General features: G+C 38.7%; 1 protein-coding gene across 1 annotated transcript; it reads right to left on the bottom strand.

Moving 5' to 3' along the window:
- Positions 1 to 605: 605 nt before the first annotated feature.
- LOC125906571 (uncharacterized) lies at positions 606 to 2,132 on the bottom strand. Its single transcript, XM_049606045.1, has 3 exons — positions 1,955 to 2,132; positions 1,796 to 1,888; positions 606 to 1,714 (listed from the first exon to the last, which is right to left on the bottom strand). The coding sequence occupies exons 1-3, from the start codon at positions 2,081 to 2,083 to the stop codon at positions 1,547 to 1,549; spliced, it is 390 nt and encodes a 129-aa protein (XP_049462002.1). The 5' UTR covers positions 2,084 to 2,132; the 3' UTR covers positions 606 to 1,546.
- Between the last annotated feature and the right edge of the window lie 21,245 nt (positions 2,133 to 23,377).

The raw sequence follows: 23,377 nt of genomic DNA, 5'->3' as shown, positions 1-23,377 counted from the left end.
AAAGGTATAAGTAAGAAAAACGGCAAAAAAATCACGAGTCTTTTTATAAATTACATTGACATTACATATATAAAGAATAAAATGTAACGAATAAATACACGATGAAGGTCATAATAAGTTAGGGATTAGTTTATTAGCAGATATACGGATATGTATTGTTTTAATAAAAGGAGGTATGTAATCAACTTATTGATGGTTGCTAGTTGTAGCAAATTCATTGAACAAAAACTTGATCTCGAGACTGAACATACAACAATTGATGTTGTGTTTTAGAAAAAATTTACGAATAATGGCTCATTACAATCATGATGTTGTAAATCAGTTTTGCAACGTGATGATTTTGTAAAAAATATACTTAATAACTTTTTAATAAACCGCTCACGGTTTCACGTCTTCGTCTGTCATGTTATCCCGACCTTAATGCTGGACGTCTCCACGCCATCTTGCCACCTCAATATGGACCTACCACGGCCCTTTTGTCTTTGAGGACGGTTTAAAAGGATTTTACGATATGAATAGTGCGGTTCCTTGTGTATAATATGGCCACCCTACCAAGCAAAAAACTAGCAGAAAATGAGTCATTGCTAATTTTGAATGTGTGCAGTTAATTCCCAACGGGACAAAAGTAGAAAGCTTGGAGCAAAATAATCGTTTGTCTCCCTCTATCCTCTATACCGCGCTTGCTTGCACTCATGCGCGAACGCTCGAGTATATTGTCTCAGAACTGAGCATTCGCAGTTCAACCCGTGCAGTGAAAATGTATGTGTTAATGTACAGCGAAATTTGTCTCTGTATCTCAATCCCCCACCCCCAAAAAACCACATTCACTCTCCGCGCACTCTTAAAATTTTGGCGCGCACGCTACGTACAACACAATACAAAAGGTCGTTTTAACCGCGCGCACTGATCAAAGTCGCGATGGTTCAATCCCCAAATAGCATTGGAGCGTTACGTTTCGCGATTTTTGTATGGAAGCGTTACTGCTCGCTACCTGCTCATAACACTGCTCGATAGCAGTCCTTAGTGAGCAGGTAGCGTGTAACATTCTATGTAAGCTCAATGAAAGCTCAAAGCTCAAGCGTTACTTAGCGAGTGCTCGAACCACAGTTGCGTTGTGGTTTCTGTATTCGGATGTAAACAAAAACACACACACTTTTTTTTTAATTTCGATGCACATTGTCCAGTACAACGATAAAATGTATTTTATTTAACTATTATTCAATACTTACATGCCCCAATACATGGTTTTACACGTTTAAATACGATTTCAACCATCACTTTGGATGGTATCAACGGATGCCGACGGCGTTGTTGTCTCTGCGTCAGGCACATGTATTGTTGCCGCTTCTAATGCTCGGGTAAATCTTATGTTAGCTGTATTACAACGATTAAACGCACTAATTGTACCACTTGCAAAGCGATACAAATAAAGTAAAACACGTAATACACCGTACAACACACTTCTTAACAACACTTGCACATAAAAACCACTTGTCGATGCGGTGATCCAATGTCCTGTTTGCAGTGGAAAAATAACAAGGAAAAATTAGAATGCTTTCATATGTGATATTATTTTATAATACTTTCCTTTCCATGCTATTTTGTGGTGTATGGCAACGTTGGTTTGCTTGAAGATACACAACGACCGGTGTGTTGGTCCAGTTGAGAATGTGCCGATCACGATCACAGCCGGCTTTAGTGATTGATGTAGAAACTGTAACAAAGATCAATATCATTAAATCTGCATTATTTTTGCAATTCATTGTGATTTAAAAAGTAAAACATTTCATCTTACCGGCGTCGTATTCCGTCGGCATACACACACACACAGCTGCTCAACCATACTCGGACGAATGTTGCCAAATTTCGGGATGAAATGATGTTTTTCCTGTGGAATAATGTGTTCAAGCATTAAAATATAGTTTATTTACTGAAATATGCACAGAACACTTACCTTTTCTCGAGTTTTCACATAAAATTTCACGATTATTCTGCACACAATCTTTACGGGCGGTTGTCCGTGTTTGTTTACGTTTCTAACTAGACAGATATGCGAGCTGTCATGTGACGAAGCGAAATACATTCAAACCTCGCCAATTGCAAGTCTGCTTTTTCAATTGAATACAAAAAAATCCGAGTTGTTCATATGAATATGAGAATAAGTCAGTTAATCCACATTGTATAAAAGAATAAACATGACAAAATACGCAGACATTAGTCGTGTTGCATAAAAAATGTCTTTTTAATAAACATAATCTATCTTTTTTTGTAGACATATGATATAAATGCAATTGGCGAGTTCTAATTGTATCATATATATTGCTATTTTCAAAGTGGTTTAAATTAAAACAATAAGTGTTTTTTTAATAATCAGAAAAATAATTATAAACATAATAATGATAAAAATGTATTTTATTACATACACGTACAACGGTAATCTAACTAGTAAGCATGTACATGCACGTGTGTAATTAATTAATACATTTTATGTATTCCTATATGAGTGTTATTAAGTGAAACAGACAATATACTCTGTTAATTTTTCAATTTTTCAAGATAATGTTTTTTTAATATAAACATGTAAGTTTGTTTTAAAAACATGTTAAAAAATATTCAAAAAAAAAGTAACATGTACATAAATGTATATTTGAATAAATATATTACCGCTTACCATAACTATATGGACAACATATATAAAATAAAAAAAAAAAAAATATATATATATATATATATATATATATATATATATATATATATATATATGGTATGTTTATATATATATATATAGATATATATATATATATATATCTGTATATATATATATATATATATATATATATATATATATATATATATATATATATATATATATATATATATATATATATATATATATATATATATATATATATATATATATATATATGTTTATATATGTTATATGTTATATATATGTATATATTATATATTATATATATGATATATATATATATATGTTATATATATGTTATATATATATATATATATATATATATATATATATATATATATATATATATATATATATATATATATATATATATATATATATATATATATATATATATATATATATATATATATATATATATATATATATATATATATATATATATATATATATGTCATTATATACATGTTGTTAATATAATTATTTTTTATATCATTATACCGATGCCGGAAACCTTTATTTTTTTTTCATTAAACTTTAGTTCAAGTTTTTGTTAATTTTGTGTTAACATATGTGCTCAATCGTAATGAAACATCCATCACTCATCTTTTCCAAATTCAGTTAGACCATCTCGCTTTGATTTGAATTCTAAGTCAGAATGTATGGGGTGCGCGGTAAGGGTAAGAAGAACATAGGGGCGGGGGTACAAATAAACGCATCACAACACCAAAGTCTGGGTGAGACGGTGATGGTGTGAAACGCTTCTTGCTTCAAGCTCTTGTGGTAACAGTGTTAAAAGCAACAACAACAACAGAGAATAACGCATCGCGTAGAAACAAACACACCGTTCGTGGGTATGTCAGGGGGGGAAACAACGGGAAAAGCTCAATTCTCTCTCAGCGATGCCGCTTGGGGATCGGTACGCCGACGCTCCATGTCAGAGATTTGGTGTGTGAAGAAAAAGTTTTTCTGACCAAATCGACAACACACACGCGACGACACATATCACATATCGTCACATCGACCGCCGTCGATGGAAGTGTGATGATCTAAAAATAGATCTGTGGGTGAGTGAGAAGGGGGAGGGGCGTAGAACAAGAACGTAAGCGTGAGTCGTCGCGTGTGCGTGTGTACACTCAAGAACTCATTTTTTGCTCTTTCCTGGAAACCACATGTTTCTACATTCTTCTGATTTTAAGCAACAAAAGTAGAAGGGGAAGTAGAAGGCTACTTCATTTCTACTTTCCTTGCTACTTTCGAGCGTGTTGACTCGCTTGGGTTAGTCCCCGCTTATGATGAACATTGGACATTAACGATATATATGTTCTGCTGCTCATTTTCTGCTAGTTTGTGTACGGATTTTATAGTCCAAAGCGCTTGCCAGCATAAGTGGCTTTAAATATTGACATGTGCAATACATTGATGGTACTGGAATTATAACTATATAATTCTGGTATTACATCTCGTACCTGAATATAACTTTTCGTAAACTACAAAACAGTGCCGCAAAATTAGGCCGCATAATAATATTGGTCAATAAAATAATGACCGAGAATTTCAACAGACCACGCGCTTTTGTTCAGAGCGCTGGCAACAAATGGTAACATGTATCATTAGCAGAAAGTTACAAATATTACATCTTTACCCAGGAAACGCATTATGGCCCAAGCTGCGCACAATTGCAACATACAATTCCGTCAAAGCAACAGCACGTTCCTGGTAGTGTGCACGTTCAAAGAAACTAAATATTAGCTAACCACCCACAGAACTCTTCTCCCCGGTCCAGTGTTGGTTGCGAATCGTTACCAAAATATTCCATCAGCGATACAGAGGATCGAGCGCTGCACAAAGCGGTGGACAAAGCAGTTGCAAATTCTGTGGGCCGTGTTGGGATACTTGATTAATATTATGATTCTGACCGTTGCACGACGCGACGGTACACCACGTGCCTTCGTGTTGTGCAGATGCAGAAGTTTATTATGCAGAAGAGCACAAAACCGTTGAAACGTTGACGCGGCCATGTAGTAGGTGGGATGTGCCAGCGGCAATTGTTTGCTCTGGCACAGCGACTCATTCAGTTGCTATGTATCAGAAACCCGTTCAGTGTGTTGCTGCTTGCAGGAGCATAAAACGGTTCGCGTTAGCCCCTTGAAGGCATACCGAAGCTGACAAAAATTCTGCCCGAAGCCGTTACGCTGAACGTTGCTGAATGCACGAAGTAAATGTAAGTAATTTAGGTTCTTTGATGAAGTTTACACAAGTTTTGCAACGGGCTGCTCCGTGTGCCCGTAATAAGGAATGAGTTTGTGTAGCGCCAATTTGGAGGTAAGTTCAAGCCTCATTCAACAGCCTCCACGGTTGGATGAATGAGAATGTGTACGAAAAGACGAAAAGAAAGGTCCCTTGAGGGGTTACCGTACGGGATTGGACGGTAGTGACATTGTGTACCAGATAGGCAGGTCGTAGCTTAATCCCGTTTCGAGTCGGGAGCTGTTTGGCCGTGCCTGAATAAGCTTTTAGGGGGTAAAAAGTGCAGGGCGAATATTTTGTATGATCTTTTATACCATTCTGACATATTGCCCCACGGCTCACCTGATTCGGGGAAACGGGGAAACGACAGAAACGAGAACCTTTGCATGTCAACGATGTGCATGTGTGTGTGTTTTGCTTTTCATTGTGCGCTTGCATTGTGCTACACTGCCCGTGTGCGCCCGTGTGCTGTCGGAGCATTCGATTTGCTTGTGTTGTCCTGATTTTTCCTCTAATCAGTCTATGCTAACAGGCTGCACCAGCTTTGTCTTGGCTGCTGGACGGTACCCATGGCAATGCACAGAGCAGGTGAAGCTAAGAAAAGGATGCCTATTTGGAGGAAAACATCCTCAGCAAGTAGGCTGCAGACGGCGACAGCCGAGGCCACGCTGTATGCTGGTTTCTGTCATGGGCAGAACAAAATCTCAAGCTTAATTTACGTTTGTGAGCAGCTTACTCTTATGGAATATTAATGGTTTGCAGTGCAATCCATCTCGGGCCTTTCGTATCGTCACTTGCTGCACTAGGTAAAGTTCATTCACATTCCCTTCGTACAGGCTAGGCTAGGGCTAGTTTTGTCAACCGGTAAGCCGTACATCATCGTCAGAAGAAAACTTTCAGTTGCTGAAGTCGCAGTACTCGCCTGGAAGTCTCTTTATTATTATGACACACTCACACACTCATGTAGACAGTGGCTGTTTGGTAAGCCTACATTTCATCACATAAAATGCATTAGGAAGTCAATTTTTATCCTCTGCTGTGGTGGTGTTTTGGAGCACAACTCATATTAGCATATACTTAGGTCCCCTGTATAATTATCTTGTGTTTGGTTTTATCTGTCGTGTCTAAAGCTTGATTCAATTATTACCACCTGAATGAATCGTTGTATTCAAATACATGTCAATGGTTTGACCACATAAACTGTTTCAGTGAAGCGTGACGCGGGCTAGTAGCTTTGATGTGGTTTTTCGTTTGAAATTAATCTTTGATGTGTTAGATTCTTCGCAAACAAATGCAGTTTACTTAGAAAATTGCGTAAGTGTTTAATATATTGTATACGTTACGGTATTGTATACGTTGGGCCGGTCTGGTGATACAGTCGTCAACTCGGACGACTTAACAACATGCTTGTCATGGGTTCAAGTCCCGAATAGACCGTGCCCCCATACGCAGGACTGACTATCCTGCTATGGTAACAAGAAGTCAAAAAAAAAAACCAAGCTTACTTCACCAGTGGGTACTGGCAGGCCTTGACCGACAACAGTTGTTGTGCCAAAGAAGAAGATACGTTACAGAATGTCATAAACAGTTTCGTAAAACCTGCTACTTCGATACGTTAGTTGTAAAAATGCAAAGAATGGAAGGATTAAGAATAATCACAAGTCAATCGCTTTCGAGTGAATTTAACTAAAAAAAATATATTGAAATTGGGACTAGTTGAAAGTCAGCATCAAAATTGGTTTGTTTGAATTATGTTCAGGTTCTGTTTGACACTCGAAGAAAGCAAAATGATTTTGCACAATGTATACATAACTATACAAACAAAGTGTAATAGAAGAAATAAGCCACGTGAGAGCAGACGTGAGCGGTGGTTAATGGCTAAAATTTGTAGGGGTCTTAAAACCAATAGTTTAAACATGAATTAACATTTAAAGTGCCAAGCCCTAACAATACACTTTTAGATTTTGAAAGACAACTGGTGGAGATATTAATTTACTTCTGTTTGAGATGAATGTATCAATGAATCAAGGTTCTAAAGACACAGCAGTGCACTAAAATAATAACGAATTGATTGATGTATTTTCAGGAATTCGAAACAAGTGCTTTCGGAGCACCGTTGTTATGACGATTGTAAAAGGAAATATCAAGGTCTTTGAAACAGAACAGGTTGATGCGTTTAGAGTAAATTGACAAAAAGCCATGGGAAAATTGTGACAGGTAACACTTTAAGCACCGTGTCATATAAATTCGCATGACGGTTTTGCTCTCGGTTCAGCTTTGCATCTAACACTCAGTGATTCTCTTGAGAACGAATGAGGTAGGAAAGAGAGAACGAGAACGACATGTGCTACGCCGCTTATCGCAATGAAACAAAAAAGTGATAACAATGGCACGAGAAACGGTCAATCGGTAGGTCAGTCAATCGGAATTGTCACAAAATTGTAAAAAATGATTATTATTATGTGCAATTAGTATTAGGTTTAAGAGTTTGTATCAACAGTTTTTTTTCCAAACTTTTGTTATTATATTGAACAGGATTGAATTATTCAATAAATATGATTTATTTCAAATTAAAGACATTGTACATTGTTTTATTTCTAGTTCAGAAATAACTCTACTCCTTTCTTTAGCTCAATAATACAACTTGACAAAATAATCTTGTAGTTCCTTCGTTAACTGTTCAGAAGTGTATGCCCGTTCTCCTCTAAAGCTCGTTCAATGTCCGGCTTCGATGATGATCGAGGTGTATGTACGGCTGGTGCGTATGTACAACGGTGTATATAGTACGGCAGGTGTGCCCATCAAACAGTGTATACACGGCTGGGAAGCATACACAACATACATTATGTATGGTAGCTGTATTTGCTAAGCTTTGAGAATTTAAAGCATAATCAGCAGATAGTCAAACGACTCAACTCCATTAATTAAACCTGTACCTATTAATGTAAGTTTCTCAAGAGAAGGAAGAGAAGGTACACTTCCATGAAAAGGAAAATGCAAACAGGAATGTGCATGAATCTTCGTTTCTCTCACAAAAGATATGCAAATGGACAAGATGCAGTTTACCTTGTGTCAAAACAATGGTGGTCCGAAAGCACTTGCTCCGAATTCCTGAAAATGCATCTAGAAATTCCATATTAGTTTCGTGCACAGTTTTGTCCACAGAACCTTGAATCATTCCCCGTTCAGCGTACCACCAGTAGACCAGTAGAGTGCGATGAAAACGACAAAGCTTCACGGGGCTTCGCTCTAAGGAAACGCAATGACAAAAGAAAAGTGTCAGGAAGCAAATAGAATCTCATTATTATTGCATTGTGCAGAAAGTAGATGTAGGAGATGGTTTAGCCTTTCATGTGCAGCGTGACTGCGTACGAGTGCGCACACAATTGCAGACGAGATAAAACCGAGTCGCTTCCCTTGTGCCACTTTGCGACTCCCGCTGGTGGGTCCGGGTCGATGCTGCCCATATACTCTCACACCCATCCATCATGCGGGACGATTCGCTGCGGGATCGTTTGATGCACTTGCTTCTGGATAAATTCGGCAGGCAGGCAGGTTACTTCCTTTGCTCCTCTGTAGCAGACAAAGGGAGAGAACCCTGTTGCACAAACGAAATCCCTTTGCATAGAGTCTGTTAGCAAATGGGGAATTTTACGGTTCATCTTCATTGCATTCGAAGACGCACACAAACAAATACGCACGACGAAGAATGCACCACGTTTCAGTCAAATAAACTACGCTTCGGAAAGGCATCCCATACGAGCAAGTATTTTTGCTTGAGCGTAAAAAACCCGTAGGAAAAAAATTTAAGAAAAGAAATATTCTTTGGGAAACAATCCCTGAAAGCAGAAAAACCGTGTTCATGCTAGTGATGTCGGAAAACGCGCGCACATGTGTGTGTGTGTGTGTGTGTGTGTGTGTGTGCAGGCGCGCGCGTGTGTGTGCTTGTATGGCAACCGGACAGCAGTCTTCTCTGACTGAAGAGATGGGGGCGCCTGGTGGCTTGTGACCGAGTTCAGTCTGAACGCTTGATCCTTGGCACAGCTTTGTTGGAAGGTAAATTATAACACGATTTTTTCTTACTTTCTTACCCAAACCCATCTTGTGTGGTTGAGTGAAGATGCTTTGCTATTCAGATTTGCGGATGTCCTGCAGGCTGGAATAGGATAAAATATTTCTACTGATTGCAAGGCAAAAGGTGAAACAGTAGAGCACCGTTAGAGATTGAAATTGAATAAACCGTGCCGCAGAATGAGCATCCGCATAGTTTTTCGGGGATCATCATTGCATTTTGCCCAAGGATCTTGCTGCTCCCTTCCACACCAGCCCGTTGCTTCAAAAGAACCGAAAGCTCAATGGGTTTTAGTATCCGTTGGTTTTGTGGGGCTTGTGTGTATGTGTGTGTGGGCATGTCCCCCCCCCCCCCCCTTTCTCGTTGCTCCTAACAGGATGCATTTTGACTTTCTTTTGTTGAGTTGAATATGTCATCGCATTATCAGCGCACTCAATTGGGCCCGTTTTGCCTCGAAGGGTTGCGGGTTTCTGCAACTATGTGACTAGTACTGGTCGAGGCAAAGAAAAAAAGCCATGCTTTTGCACTTGGCGGTTGTAACATTTTGGCTGAAACGGATGACTTCGGGCCAAGAAGTCAAAAAGTGCATAAGCAGATCCGGTGACAGTTCAACTTCTCGGCAGTTCTTTTATTTGCGTCTCACGGTGCGCCTTTCGGTGAAACCTTACATCCGGTACGGTGAATGGAAATGCTACGTGATGGATACACGATTCGCTGGATTTGGGTCTGGGGAAAGCTAATTTTGTGGAAAATAAACGGTTTTCCGGTTCCGGCACCATACATCATTTGTCTTTGGAAAAGGTTCCTTTTGACAACACGCAATACAGTTCAACCGTTTGTTTGAGGAACCGTTGACTGCTTGACAAATATTGGATTTGGTACAGGGTAAATTAATGTTTTGTACATTATCGAATGACAGAACTTTGAATTCACAACGACGATAAACCATAGAATGTATTATTGGTTGTACTGCTTTGAATATCTCTTTTAAAATTTCCAAATTTCCATTTTTAATTGAAAACAATTTAGTTAAGTATCTTATTTTTTTCTTGGCAACAGCAAAACGTTAGTAATACCAGGATACTGTTCACCCGCATATCGACAATTGTTGTGCCGTTTAAAACGTGTCCTAGATTGCTTTAGTATTCATCAGCGTTTTAGATATTTTTAACTTTTATTACTGGTAAAGAATTTCGTTACTGATGATGGTGAAATTGTAACAACCCAGTCCATTACTGAGCACGTCTTTAGCAAACGAAAAAAATAATGATCAATGAAACGTTTCTTTCAATTCTTACCTTAGCTAAGTATTTTTACAGCCCATCACAGATGATAAATGGTGAAATGGTAGCTCTTTGTGTATGTTCTTTGTTTGTTGTTGGTTAAAGGTAATGATACTGCTAATGTAGAATCGATAAATTATCATTTGATATAACAAAAAAAAGTGCAAAGGATGAGTTTTCAAATGTATTGATTATTGTCTTGCAATAGAAATAAGTAAATTAAAAACAACTTGAGTGTATAACGTTATCCAAACATTTGCCAGTGATTTTCAAAATCTTATAAAATGGAAGATTTTCCTGGAGAAACTTTTCCTGGAAACAAAGTATAACCAAACCATAAGTACAGACTGCAGGCTCTTTTATCTGCTTTATCGGCTAACGAGTATCGGGAAGAGTCGAAATGAAATTGAAGGCGCCCGATACCATAATCGATCCCAATGTACTGTGGATATAATTTGTTTGAACTCGTGCCAAATAATTTTCTTTGAGCTTTGGATCTTTGTGGTCAGCTTTTGGACGGTGCGGCTAGTTTTTTTTTGTAGTTGTAGAAAACGGGTGTAGAGATTGGTTCGCTTCATAATGCAATTCGATTTGCAGGCAGCATGTATTTCGAATTTCGATTTGAGATTTGAAAACTGATTTTTGTACAGTCTTGTGCTCCGAGGAAGATGATTGCGAAGCGAAAGAACAAAAAGTGCAATCGCAATAGCGGACTGCAACTTTGGTGCCAAAAGTTGTTATCCTTAATCCAACGGGTAAGCTAGTGTTAGCGGTGTTTATGTAGTAGCCTAGCACTGCTTGAAACAACCACTGTGATGCTGAAAGTTTGTTGTTTCTTGTATTATGTTGTTTGTTATGTTGTTATGGCATATTTGGTTTAGAAAGGCCTATGATAATGTATTATTGTAATGAAGTTTGTTTTAAATTATATTTGTATGATGAAGTAATTATATTTATACAGCTGCAGTCGAATAATATGAGTAATATGCAGAAGCAATGGTATGTGAAAGAGTGTTATATTTTTTAAATGCCAAGATACATTCCGCTTATCAAGTAACTCTTCCTATCTTATCTTTGTTTTTTGAGTTAAAATCAAAATAATAACATGTATATAATATTATGTCAATGAAAATCTTGCTCTCGTAGGAATCATGCTATAGCAACAAACATTCTCATTCTTAATCTAAAGAAAAGGGATGAACAGAAGAAAGCTCGTTCAAGGAAATGAGAAACCAAAAAGCTTTGAATAATAATTAATGAAGCGTAATTAGGTACGCCTTTGTGTAAGCTCGTGTACTCGCAGCTCGAAGTAAGAAAGAAGATTGTACCGAATAAGACGAAGCTTGACTCGGGCACGAAGGGTTTGCACGGCGAGCTATCATCCTTCAGTGGTGGAATTTGTAAAGTGAAGTAGAAAAAATGAAAGAAAAGAAATGAACCTAAAACAAACAACCAGCAGTACGTGGGCCCTGCTCTTTCCTTTTAACTTCTATCCACAAACTTATTTCGCCGTGTGAAGTTCTACTCCCTGCGTCGAAAAAATAAAACAACAACAAGCCAAGAGTGCACAGAAATTTCTGGTATAGTTGAAAACAATTTCCAGGAAGCATCCGGATCAGCTGAAGCGGCTCAGTTTCAGTAAGAAACACGGGCGGTTGCACTGGTCTAGCCATTTGAAGGTGATAAATACGTCGTTTCTCGTATCGCGCTGCCCCAACCCTGGCGGGCGCTTTCATCGGTGCCGCATATTGTAGAGAAAAGTTTAGAAAATCGTTTTCCATTCACCCTTCTGAATGCTGTTGAGAATGCCCTGCGTCGCAATTGCTTGTTTCCCTTCTTGCGTAAACTTTTTTCTGACCTTTTTTGTCTGGTTGCTTTACCTCTTTCCAGCTCCTCTTAACCAACCTGGTCCGTTTTGTGGCTGCTGTGGATGCTGAGCAGTGCGCGAATCGGAAAGCCGGGCACAATAAGGGAGAGCTTTAGTCAATTTCCTTGATTGCCTCGGCAAGTGGTACCGAAACTTTAAGAAACTTGCCATTTATCAGCGGCGGCTTTACGGAAACCGGTCCATCCGGTGTGGACCCTGCCTTGCTTTGCGTTTTTCAAAGCCCAGCGGTGTGCGGTTCGTGGCAGCCCCAGCAACATTTTGCTGAATTCGATCGGTCTCGGCAACCTTGGTGCTAATCAACGTGATTAGGTGGAAAAATGGGTATCCCTTGGGCCGAAAACAGCAGGCTGCGATCGTTAGAAAGGCTTCGAACTTTCATGGCAAATGGCAAATGATTCGAACATTCACTGGTTGGTTCTGGAAAAATAAGCAAGTGCAGAATGAAAGGATCGAATTTTAGACTATTTTAGGTGTTGGAAAAGCAAAAAAAGAGAAATCATAAGATACTACTGCGAGAGGGGGAAAAAAAGGTTTGATTTTGTTTAATAGTTTGTGTGTGTGCTTCGATCCCACTCTTCAGGATGGTGGAAAGAAAATCTTAACCATTCTTTTTCATTCCCAGCTCGTTTCAGGCATCGACCTCTCTTTACCTATGCTGTCTACGTTTATTGAGCCCAAAAGCGGATGGGCGTTTGGCTTTGTTTAGCTGATTTTTATCTTGAAGGAAATTTATTCCGACCATTTGATAAATTCTGCTGCGTGCAAAAAGCAACCTTTCGATGGATCGTTAGTCTTGAATCTCTTTCCACGAATACTGTAAAACGAAAAAGACGCATGAATCAGTTTCGAAGGTCTCCGAAGGGCTACAAATTATTGTTGCGATGGATAGAAACGCTGGGCTATTTTGGAAAGTTTTCAGAGAGTCATAGACTTGCTTGCAGGAAAGAAGGATAATGGGATATTGAGATGAAAGTCAAATTACTCTCATTTAGGCACAGGTAGACGAAACCATCTAAATAACCATGGTGATGTGAGATAAATCCTGGTACCGTTACGGACTGATTCACGCTCGATCTCGAAGATTGATATTGATGTTCAATCCTTGGTGAATTGTTCTATTGAATGCTTCATCCATAAATGATGAATCTTTAACTTAAATGAATTAAACTAGTATATTCCTTTGTTAATTCATTGCACGGTACAAGTACGAAGTTTGTCCAATAAAACTATGGAACGAAGGACAAAGCAACAGAAAGAGAAAAATCTGATGTAACTGATTCAAACTGATGTCATTCAATTACATCCTTCCTACTTTACCAACAAGATAATAATGTTAAGCTAATTAAAACTGCCGGTCTCGTAGTACAGTCGTCAACTCGCACGACTTAACAACATGCCCGTCATGGGTTCAATCCCCAAATAGACCGCGCCGCCATACGTAGGACTGACTATCCTGCTATGGGGGGGAATCAATTAGTCACTGAAAGCCAAGCCCACAAGTGGGTACAAGGCAGGCTTTGACCGACATCGGTTGTTGAGCCAAAGAAAAAAAAAAAAAATTAAAACTGCAAAAAACAAATTGAAAAAGTCAATGTAGACATTGAGCAAAAGATGAAATTTAATAACTTGTTGGAATTTGAAAGAAAAATATTAGTAAAATGAAAATTTCGTGCTAGACTATTAGCTTGGCAGATCAAGATTTGTATGATTATTTTACTTCACCTTTTTAAGTAACTTCGAGCTTGGTCTTTTGTAGTTTAGTTGCATTACATTAGCCAATGAATTATTGTAGTAGAACATGAATCGTTTTTTTTAAATGATCTTTTGCCAGTTATTTTCATTAAAACAATTTTACTGTATTTATTTAATACGACGTGACTAATGGATGTTGTATATCTTTTCCGTGATATTTTACTCTATCATTTGATTACTGTTGCCTTTCGGACCAACAAATCACAATTGCATTCCTCCATTCATTCAAATACGCAAAAAATACTTGATAGTATAGTAGTGATAGTGATAGTAGTGGCTTATTGGTGAAAATAAACAGTCTCCTAAATAGATAGATAGATCCTCGATGTAAGGAGGTTCAATCTTGGATCGAGCTGACTAGTTTATCATGTGTGCTTAAAGTGGCCGGCAGAATAAAATGGCCACTACTTACAATTTTAAATGTTTAAATTTTTTTCCGTCAAAAATGAAGTTATTGTACTGCTTTAATTTTTGAAACATTGTTCGTGATATGCTTAAGAATGCGCAGTACCATAGTATGACAAAAATGAGAAGTTTGCTTCAAGAAAAAGTATTATTTCCAGAATTGATCAAAATTACTGTGCCAAAATAAAGTGCACACTTTATTCATTCTACAGAAAATATTTTGCTGATCAAGTATAACACCAAACTTATAATTTACATGCGTTCCTCTCGCATTTTTTACGTGTTCGAGGATCTTTGACATTATTTATTTTGTTTTTATCTGTACATATTTGGCATTGGTTCTTCCTAAGAGTATTTCAGAGCTTTATCATATTATGTTTTTCTTAATCACGTCACAAAATTTGCATTAAAATTTGCACACTAAGACTAAGTGGGAGCCATTAAAGAAGTTTTATTCGATTTGATTGAAAAAAAAAAATTAAAAACGATAAATCAAATGTAGGAAAAGGTATGGAATGAAGGTATGGAGGGGTATGGAGGAATGAATCCAATGAAGATTGAATTGTCCCAAAGTGAGAAAATAGGTGAAAATAAGAGGCGTCTTTCATTAGGTGGCCGCCACTGTACAAATTTGTAAAGGATCAAATAATGTTAAACTTTAACACTGAACATAGTTTTGGTAATTGTGGCACGTAAAGGTAAAACATCGTTTCGCAAACATCGCCGCCAGCTAAATCGTTCCGTTGCCGACTGTTACGACGAAGATGGATTGTTCTAGAGTTGACATAAAAAGTTAATCGCATACTCATCGATTTTCGGTAGGTTGAGCAGTTTAGAAATTAGATTTCGGTGTGTAATTTAACTTTCACGTAGTTCCACAAACCGCTTGAGTTCAGCGTAAAACTTAACCTCGTTGAAAAGTTGAACAAGCGAGAAGAACAAGAAAATGGTCATTTTTCAAACAAAGAGCGCTTTTGAAATCAAATCACCTTAGTGTGAGCGTTGATGGATGAATCCGATCAGCTTCCTCGAACGTGCAATGATAAATCACGGTGTAAAGGGCGTGTCGTCGTGATGCCGCAGAGGTTGGTTGATAGCAATTTAAGTAAATTACAATCTCTGTTAACTGTGTCATTTGGCTCGCGTGAATCGATTCTTTGATTAACCAGAAACGGGTAAGATTGACTTTAATTTAGTAGCCTTAAAAGAGGGAGCATGTTTTTATTGCGTTAAGGCCTGTTCAGTATAAGGCGATATTCGCGAGGGCGTAACAAAAATCGATGAATTGGGATCGCCAGATTTAATACTCCATGAATTTGGAGATTTTGTTTTCTTTGTTTTAAAATGTTTAACCTTTAAGTAAACAACCGGATACCCAGTTTTTTTAAAACTGCAATAACTTTTGATTCATTGATTGTATTTACCTGCATCCCAACTTTTGATTTCCGATTTTTTGGTGCTTACTCACTTATCCGGCGCTACAACCGCTTTGCGGTCTTGGCCTGCCTCAGGAGTGTCCGCTCTCGCTCACGGTCTCGCGTCTCCGTCTGCCAGTCCATTATTCCGGCCTTAATGGCGGATATCTCCACGCCATCTTGCCACCTCAATTTGGGCCTACCACGTCTCCTCTGTCCTTGTGGACGGTCTAAAAGACTACTATTGAGTAAAAAACACTGCTGTGAGAAATGCAATAGTAGCTTTAATATTTCTATTGGAGCATAACGTAATAACGCAATTCCAAAGAATAAATGTCGTTAGGGCAATCGTTAGGGTTAAACTAAGAAAAATCCCAAATATGAGCACTTTATCTCTTCTGGTTCTCATCTCTATCTTCATCTATCTCAAAAAATCTTCACTGTTTAGAAAAACTTCGAACCATTGTATCTTTTTTTCAAATGTGCACCGATTTTAATAAGTTTATGCAATTTGAAAAGGATATTTAGTCAGCTTTATGAGTATACCACCAGCATCCATTGACGTCTTGGGAGAAGAAACTGCCAAAAGTCATCACAAATTAAATAGAAGGACAGAGGGGAATATGCTAGAAAGAATATTTTGCTAGAAAGAAATTGCAAACAGAAGGACATTTTGTATAAAGCGCTGTATTCCTCTGATTCGTCAATCAGTTGAATATCAGTAGCTAAACGTACTAAAGCAAAGAAAGAGTTTAACTTTACAAATGATGTAAATACTTTGTCTGTAGCCAGCGTGCTTATAGCTCTGATTTCTTCGGACACTTGCAAAACCAAGAACATGAGTATTTTAGTTTAATTACCCCCTGTGAAAGGACAGTACAGGACTTGGAAAAGTATCGGAAGTATATTATGTGATATCAATGTCTAAGAAAATGCATCATTCTTATTTTTTTTAAACAATATATTTAAAATTCTAGTCTTCAAGGGCAAACATCATATGTTGCGTTTCATTAAGCACTTGGGAACTACTTTTTCAAATGTAGGGGAAAGCGGGGCAAAATAGGCATGTGGGGCAAAATGGACAACTTCTATTTAAGCATTATTTCACTACAAAGATACATTCCAGTGCTCAAAATTTATTCATTAAATTTTTCTATGAACACCATGTAGGTTTTATAATCCTTCAATAAAACATAACCAAGAAAAATGTAAAATAAGATTAAGTAGCATGTTGATGTAATTTTGACCATTTCGAAAATATGCTTAAACCAGCATCACAGGGATGCTTGGAAGTTTTACATGGTATATTTTCAAAGATTTGATATTTGTATACAAATTGTCCGAAGAAGCATGTCAGGTATATTTCACAATCTGTGTGGGCTAGACGAACTACAATACAATACTACTACCAACTATGTTGTGTACCAATATCTAATCGAATCGATTAGTACCGTTTCCGGCAGGTTTTTTTCTGTATGCGAACGCAGTCGTGATTGAAAAAGTAACAAATTGGCAGCCACAAACGGCAACAGAAAAAGAATAGAGAATAAAGTAGAGCTGTGAGAAAATACAAATAAATTTGATGGTAAAATAGGATTCACTCGAGCACACCGCGATCGAGCTGATAAAAGTTGTACAAAAGAGAGAGAGAGAGAAAGAGAGAGAGAGAGAGAAAGAGATAAAGAAAGAGAGAAAGAGAAACGGGAGCATCATTTCACTTCCTTCTTGCTGTTAGCAACATTAAATGTCTTTTTCGGTCAATTCCATGCACGTTTCCCTCAGCAACTACTTTCTGTTGCACTCAATACGAACTTTTTTTTCTTGTGGTGTTTGCAATGTATTTTGTTCGAAGCGCCAGTCGCACGCTGGCTGGTATCCATGTTGAAGACGATGGTGGTGATGGAAAGGATCCTGGCAAATGGTGGGAAACAAGGAATGAGATAGCAGAGAGAAAGAGACAGAAAAACAACTAATTTCAAATCAACAATATAGTGATTGAGCAAGTTATGTAAACAAAAACTCGAGCGCGCATGAAAGAGTGAGTAAAGTGTGCCAGGTTTGTTCCGTTGCAGTTTTCTATCCCTACTTTTGTTTGCATGCGCCTGATGAACTTTGCAACTCACTTTTAGCAAGACGAAAACAAGCTTTGCGCTGGGTTTGAAGATAGCAGCAACGTATATGAAGAATTGGCAAACAGTTTGCATCATTGCATTGAACTAATGCCATGATTTTTCATACGTCATGATGTGTTTTTTCAGATTTGTTCTTTCAAACAGGTTGCCCTTAAATATTTAAAGGATTTTAATTGTATAATTGTTTGTTTTTTTAGTTTCAGAATATTTGCAGAGCTGGTTTTTTGTAGAATTTGAAACAGTATCATTGCTATAAATAAGACATTTTAATGAGGATTCTTAAATTTAATTAGTGGAATTTGTTGACTAGAATAAACCAAAGTTCTTCACGATTTTGTGGTACAAATAATGAAATCAAAAGTCGTAACTAAATCCTCTTTGTATTTTTTTTGTAAAATTTTGAATGTTGAAGTTTAGTTTAGTATATTTTAAGTTTTTGAGAAAGTATTTATCTTTTACCATTGTTAAACTTATCGATACATACACAAACGTTCAAGTAAGGAACACAAAAAAAAAAACATAAACTAGCGTACTTTTTATGTAGTATTTTGTTTTTGCTCCAGATTCACAAGAAAAATTACACATACTATTTACACATACTAATAGCACTGTCTCTGGGAATAGGGAATAGGGCGATCGGTGTCCAATTTTTTGGACATTTTTCCTGGATCATGTTTTGAAGTTTTCCCTCGATGACTACGCTGCGTGACACTTTGTTTGGTTTAAGTTTTGCTATTTCCAGCCATGTTCTCAGGCAAGATGATCATGATTTGTCCGTCCAGTGTTTGTTTTTTTTTTTTGCTGCCCGTCCAGCGTCCTATTCTCCAGGGTACCGTTGGCAGTTGTTTTGCAGTTAAAAGACAACTTTCCGTGGCGTTTTATTCGTTGTGTTGCTAAAAGTCGCATCTGAAGAGAGCGTTCTTCCGGTCCTGATGTCGTTGATTTGAACGATTTCTTTTTTCAAACTCAACTTTTTCGCTTCATTATAGCCAGCGTGAAGTTCATTAAATTGTGAACTCTGTGCAGCTTGGGACCGCACCCGTTCGCACGTCGTTGCGCTGCCACAGTTTCGTCCTGGTGACACGTAAACCGTTTCCGGATGCTTCTCCCGCTAACGCCAAAGTATATTTGAGTGTGTTTGTGTGTGTGTGTGTATGTCAAACGGCACAGGATTAACTTTGCTGTCACGCTTCATCCGGCGCTGTTGGTGTCGTTGCGCCTGCTCGGGCTGTTGATTTTTGTCACAATTTTTACAAAACCACTCTACACTCGGTGTCAGTTTTGTCATCCCGTCTTTCCCGCTTCTCTCCATGTAGTCGGATGAGAGTCACATGGGAGCACGAAACCGGAAATGAAGTGACTCATTATACGCTTCGAATAACTGTCAACACCGATTGCAACTTTGCTGTTCCTGTTTAGTTTTATGCTTTTTTTCTCTGATTTTGTATGGTTGTTTCGAAGTGGATGTTTATGGATTTTCTGCCTGAGAGTTTAGGTGCTGTATGATGTTCACTCCGCCATTACGCTTCAAAGAATCGACAAGTATAGTTTTTTTTTGTTTGGAGTTCATAATACTAACCAGTAGCTGCGCAGTTCAACGAATTGCACAAATAATAGCAAAATGTTATGGATTTAACGTAAGCTTTTTTGATAAAATTAATTGGTCGATTGAACATTATTGAGTTAATACCATCATTAATAAAATGTTTAAAAAAGAATTCCTCAGATTTGGGATAGTTTCTTCTTCTTGCGCTCAACAATCATTATCGGTCAAGGCCTGCCTGTACCACATGTGGATTTGGCTTTCAATGACTAATGGATTGCCCCCCATAGCAGGATAGTTAGTCCTATGTATGGCGGCACGATCCATTCGGGGCTTGAACCCATGACGGGCATGTTGTTAAGTTGTACGAGTTGATGAATGTATCACGAGACCGGCTTAATAGTGGTTTAGAGCAAATTATTAACTATAAAAAGGAACAAATAAATAATATTAAATACAAGGAGAGACGGGGAAACTGGAAGCAAGAAAGAGAAAGAAAGAGAGAGAGAGAAAGAGAGAGAGAGAAAGAGAGAGAGAAAGAGAGAGAGAAAGAGAGAGATAAAGAGAGAGAGAGAGAACCAGATAAATTACCAAATATAATAGCATATTGATATGTGATACAACGCACGCTGGGCACGATAGTGTTCAAACACGGTTAGGAAAGGTCATCGTGTTGCCGACGTGAGAACAGAAGAAAAATCTGTCCAAAGCGGCATTTTCTCCTAGGGAACATGGAGATCTGTAAGAGACTTTACTTGCTGGAAAAGACTGGGCAACTTTGGGACAAACAGACCTTATCCTGAGTAGAGGGACACTTCATGCGCAAGACGCACTTCATTACTTACAGAAGATGAATATACATTTGTCTCCCTGACCATTTTTTCCCAACGTTCCCCAAGAGGGGGAATCACAAGGACATGCATTTACTCTATTAATTTAATATTTTTTTACAGATTAAATAGTTTGGGAATTAAATTTCATTTCTTTCGGTGTACGATAAGCTATTTTTTGATGAATATATAATGAAATATAGCAAAAACAAAAAAAAAATAATTACGTTCTCTTTTATGCACGGTCTATAGTGAACTTTAGGTGTAAGATAAGCCAAATTTCACATTAAAATTAACTGTAGCTGTAACCTAGGCTTTAGACACGCATGACTTATAATGGTAGTATTCTACATCTTTCTAACCAGTCGCCTTTCGAATGTTTTTGTTATAGATCGCATGGAAATGAGTATCGCCGGTCACGTTACGAAGTGGAAATGTTGGGTGAAATTCAATTATGCAAAACATGCTTATTTCGCAGAAAAAGAGTTTCGATTATGGTACTAAAGAATCAACGGAACTATGTTGGCACCAGTGCGTAACTGTGTGGGTAAATTGGTATTGTGTATATGCAATCGTCTGTACTGAGAATTTCCCTTCATTCTGTCTAATATCATTGCTTCTACTAAATACGCGTTCTATTTAAACTTCGCTAGAGCAGATCCACGGGGGAACGGAGAATCACACACCGTGTCTAGAGCGTCCGGTTGTTCTAATGAAAAAGTATAACACAATCAATCGATCAGTCGGCTGGAGGGGCAGGGGGAGGGCCAAAAAGGACATCCTTAATCGGGTATATCCCTTTTCCCAGTATTTCAGTCCCCCTTTTGTTCCAGACCCTTGAGGCTGTGGAGAAGTTGTTCACTTTCCCGGCCCGTGGTCATGTACCTACAGCGCGCGCGTGTGTTGTTCGTGCGCATCGTGGTGCTCGAAGATAAACGGCCAAACACTGAACCGGATCGAACCCATCCGAAAATCCATCGTCCCGCCGTGCAACCCATCAGTTTGTTTCGATGCTGCCGGATATTGACGGGCGTTTGCGCTGTTTACACCGGGGGAATATTGATTCAATCTTAACGATATGTAAATCAGCGATGTGCTTTCCCCGACCAGCGATTGAGGAAGCCGAAGGGGTAATGGAGGAAAATCAAAATCGACCCGTGGTACCATCACCAAACAAGGGTACCGCATCCTTCGATCCATCAGCCGGCGGGATGGTCGGTGGCCTGTTTGTTTAGGATTTCACATTTAATTTTATAAAGTCGTTTGACGTTGCTTTAAGTGTGCTTGGGGAGTGTATATTGCGCGTTAGAGCGTTAGGATGCTGCTGCAAGGGGAAAGTAAAGGTGTTCTTGATGGTCCTCTTTTCTTTTATTCCTGCCCGCTGATGCGGTTCGCTTCTTTTGTTGGTTAATATAGGACTTTAACGTGAGGTTCTCAGTGTCGGGGCATTGGAGAAGCTTTGAGGTAAGCTCTTGTGCCGAACGCCAAACCCAAAAAGACCGCCCGATGTGTGCGTTTTCCCACGCACTGGAAGACAGGCGGCTCCTGTGCAAGCTATTCCCCGCACGTACGCAGTGCTTTATCCCGGAGGGAGTGCTTCGAAAGGCTACGCGCCTCGTTGATCATTTTCAGCCCCCTGTTGTTGCTTGCGTAAAGAGAAACGGTGCCCATCAAGAGGGAAGGGTCAGCTACCGGTAAACCAATCACATCATACCATCCGCGGTAGGCCAACTGCCTGATCTAACCCTAATCGATATGCAGTCCTGTACTGAAGCGGTGAAAAGGGCCAGATCCCCGCAGGATGGTGGAAAGCGATTTTGCTCGCTAGGTATCCCGTTTAGTGCTGACGTGTTTTTCGGCGATAAACAACAACAAACGGTGCGTGCACATGTTCACCTGAATCTCAAAGTGAGCCTTCCGGGTGGGGAAGGGCCTGCGACTAATCTTTGGCACGGTGGCGATGGTGCACATCCGTACCACAGCAATGGATAGCATCTATGCCGCGGGTGGGTGCATTAGGTGGGCGTTTGGTATCGTTTGCATAAAGCACCCATGTCATGAGGTAAGGCTTTAAAGGACAGCGCTGGTTTTCGGGCAAACAAGGTCCGCCAGCTACGGTACTCCCAGAGCCAGAGTGACGTGGGAACGTTAAGTGAAAATTATCTGTTTGATGGGATGACATGGCAACGTCTTGATGAGATGGTTTTGTTTACGTTTTTGATCAGTGGCATGTCTTAGGGGAATTGTGTTTACCTTAAAGACGCATCGGAATGGGGAGAGAGTGTTGGTAGACATGGGGCAGTTTTTTTTTGGTTTTTAGAATACATCTCCCACGTTTATTGGCTTCGGTGAGAAAAAAAAAACATTGTACTATATAATATTTCATAAAAATGTGTGTGTTTCCAGAAGTGCGATAAACGGTAGAGTAAAATAGATTCGAGGGCTGGTCTTGTGGTACAGTCGTCAACTCGTACGACTTAGCAACATGCCCATCATGGGTTCAAGCCCCGAATAGACCGTATCCCCATATGTAGGACTGATTATCCTTCTATGGTAACAATAAGTCACTGAAAGTCAAAATTACTTCACTAGTGGGTACAGTTAGGCCTTGACCGACAGCGGTTGTTGTGCCTAAAAAGAAATGAAAAGAGATACGTCGGCTATTATAAGGCCTGACAGATTGGGTACACATTTAGTGACGTATTGATAACAAAATACTAACAGAATGAATCAAATTTCTACAAATGTATATTATTTATCCTTGATTTTCGCCCTAAAACGGTAAAACTTAAAACATTGTTTCAAATATTCTTTATAATAAACTATTTACGAAGTCATCGCGGGACGCATTACAGGTTCCCGAAGGCGTTAGTTTGGAGACTCCTGCTGTAGAGAAATTAGGTAACGATAGCTTGCTAAAGGTCGCTTTAGACTGTGTATCTCTCTGTTAGGATGTAAACCATTCAATGTATTTTGAAAATGTAATTTTTTTTAGTACTGAGCCCACCGCCAGAGGTCCTCTCGCGGTGGGCTCAGTACTTTGATGAATTACTCAACGACCAGTTAAACGAACAGATAGAAGCGCCACTAGCAGGTA

This window comes from Anopheles coluzzii, chromosome 2 (genome assembly GCF_943734685.1).
Source record: "Anopheles coluzzii chromosome 2, AcolN3, whole genome shotgun sequence".
Lineage (NCBI taxonomy): Eukaryota > Metazoa > Arthropoda > Insecta > Diptera > Culicidae > Anopheles > Anopheles coluzzii.
The sequence above is the reverse complement of the archived record's forward strand: the minus strand, read 5'-3'. Positions and strand labels throughout refer to the sequence as shown.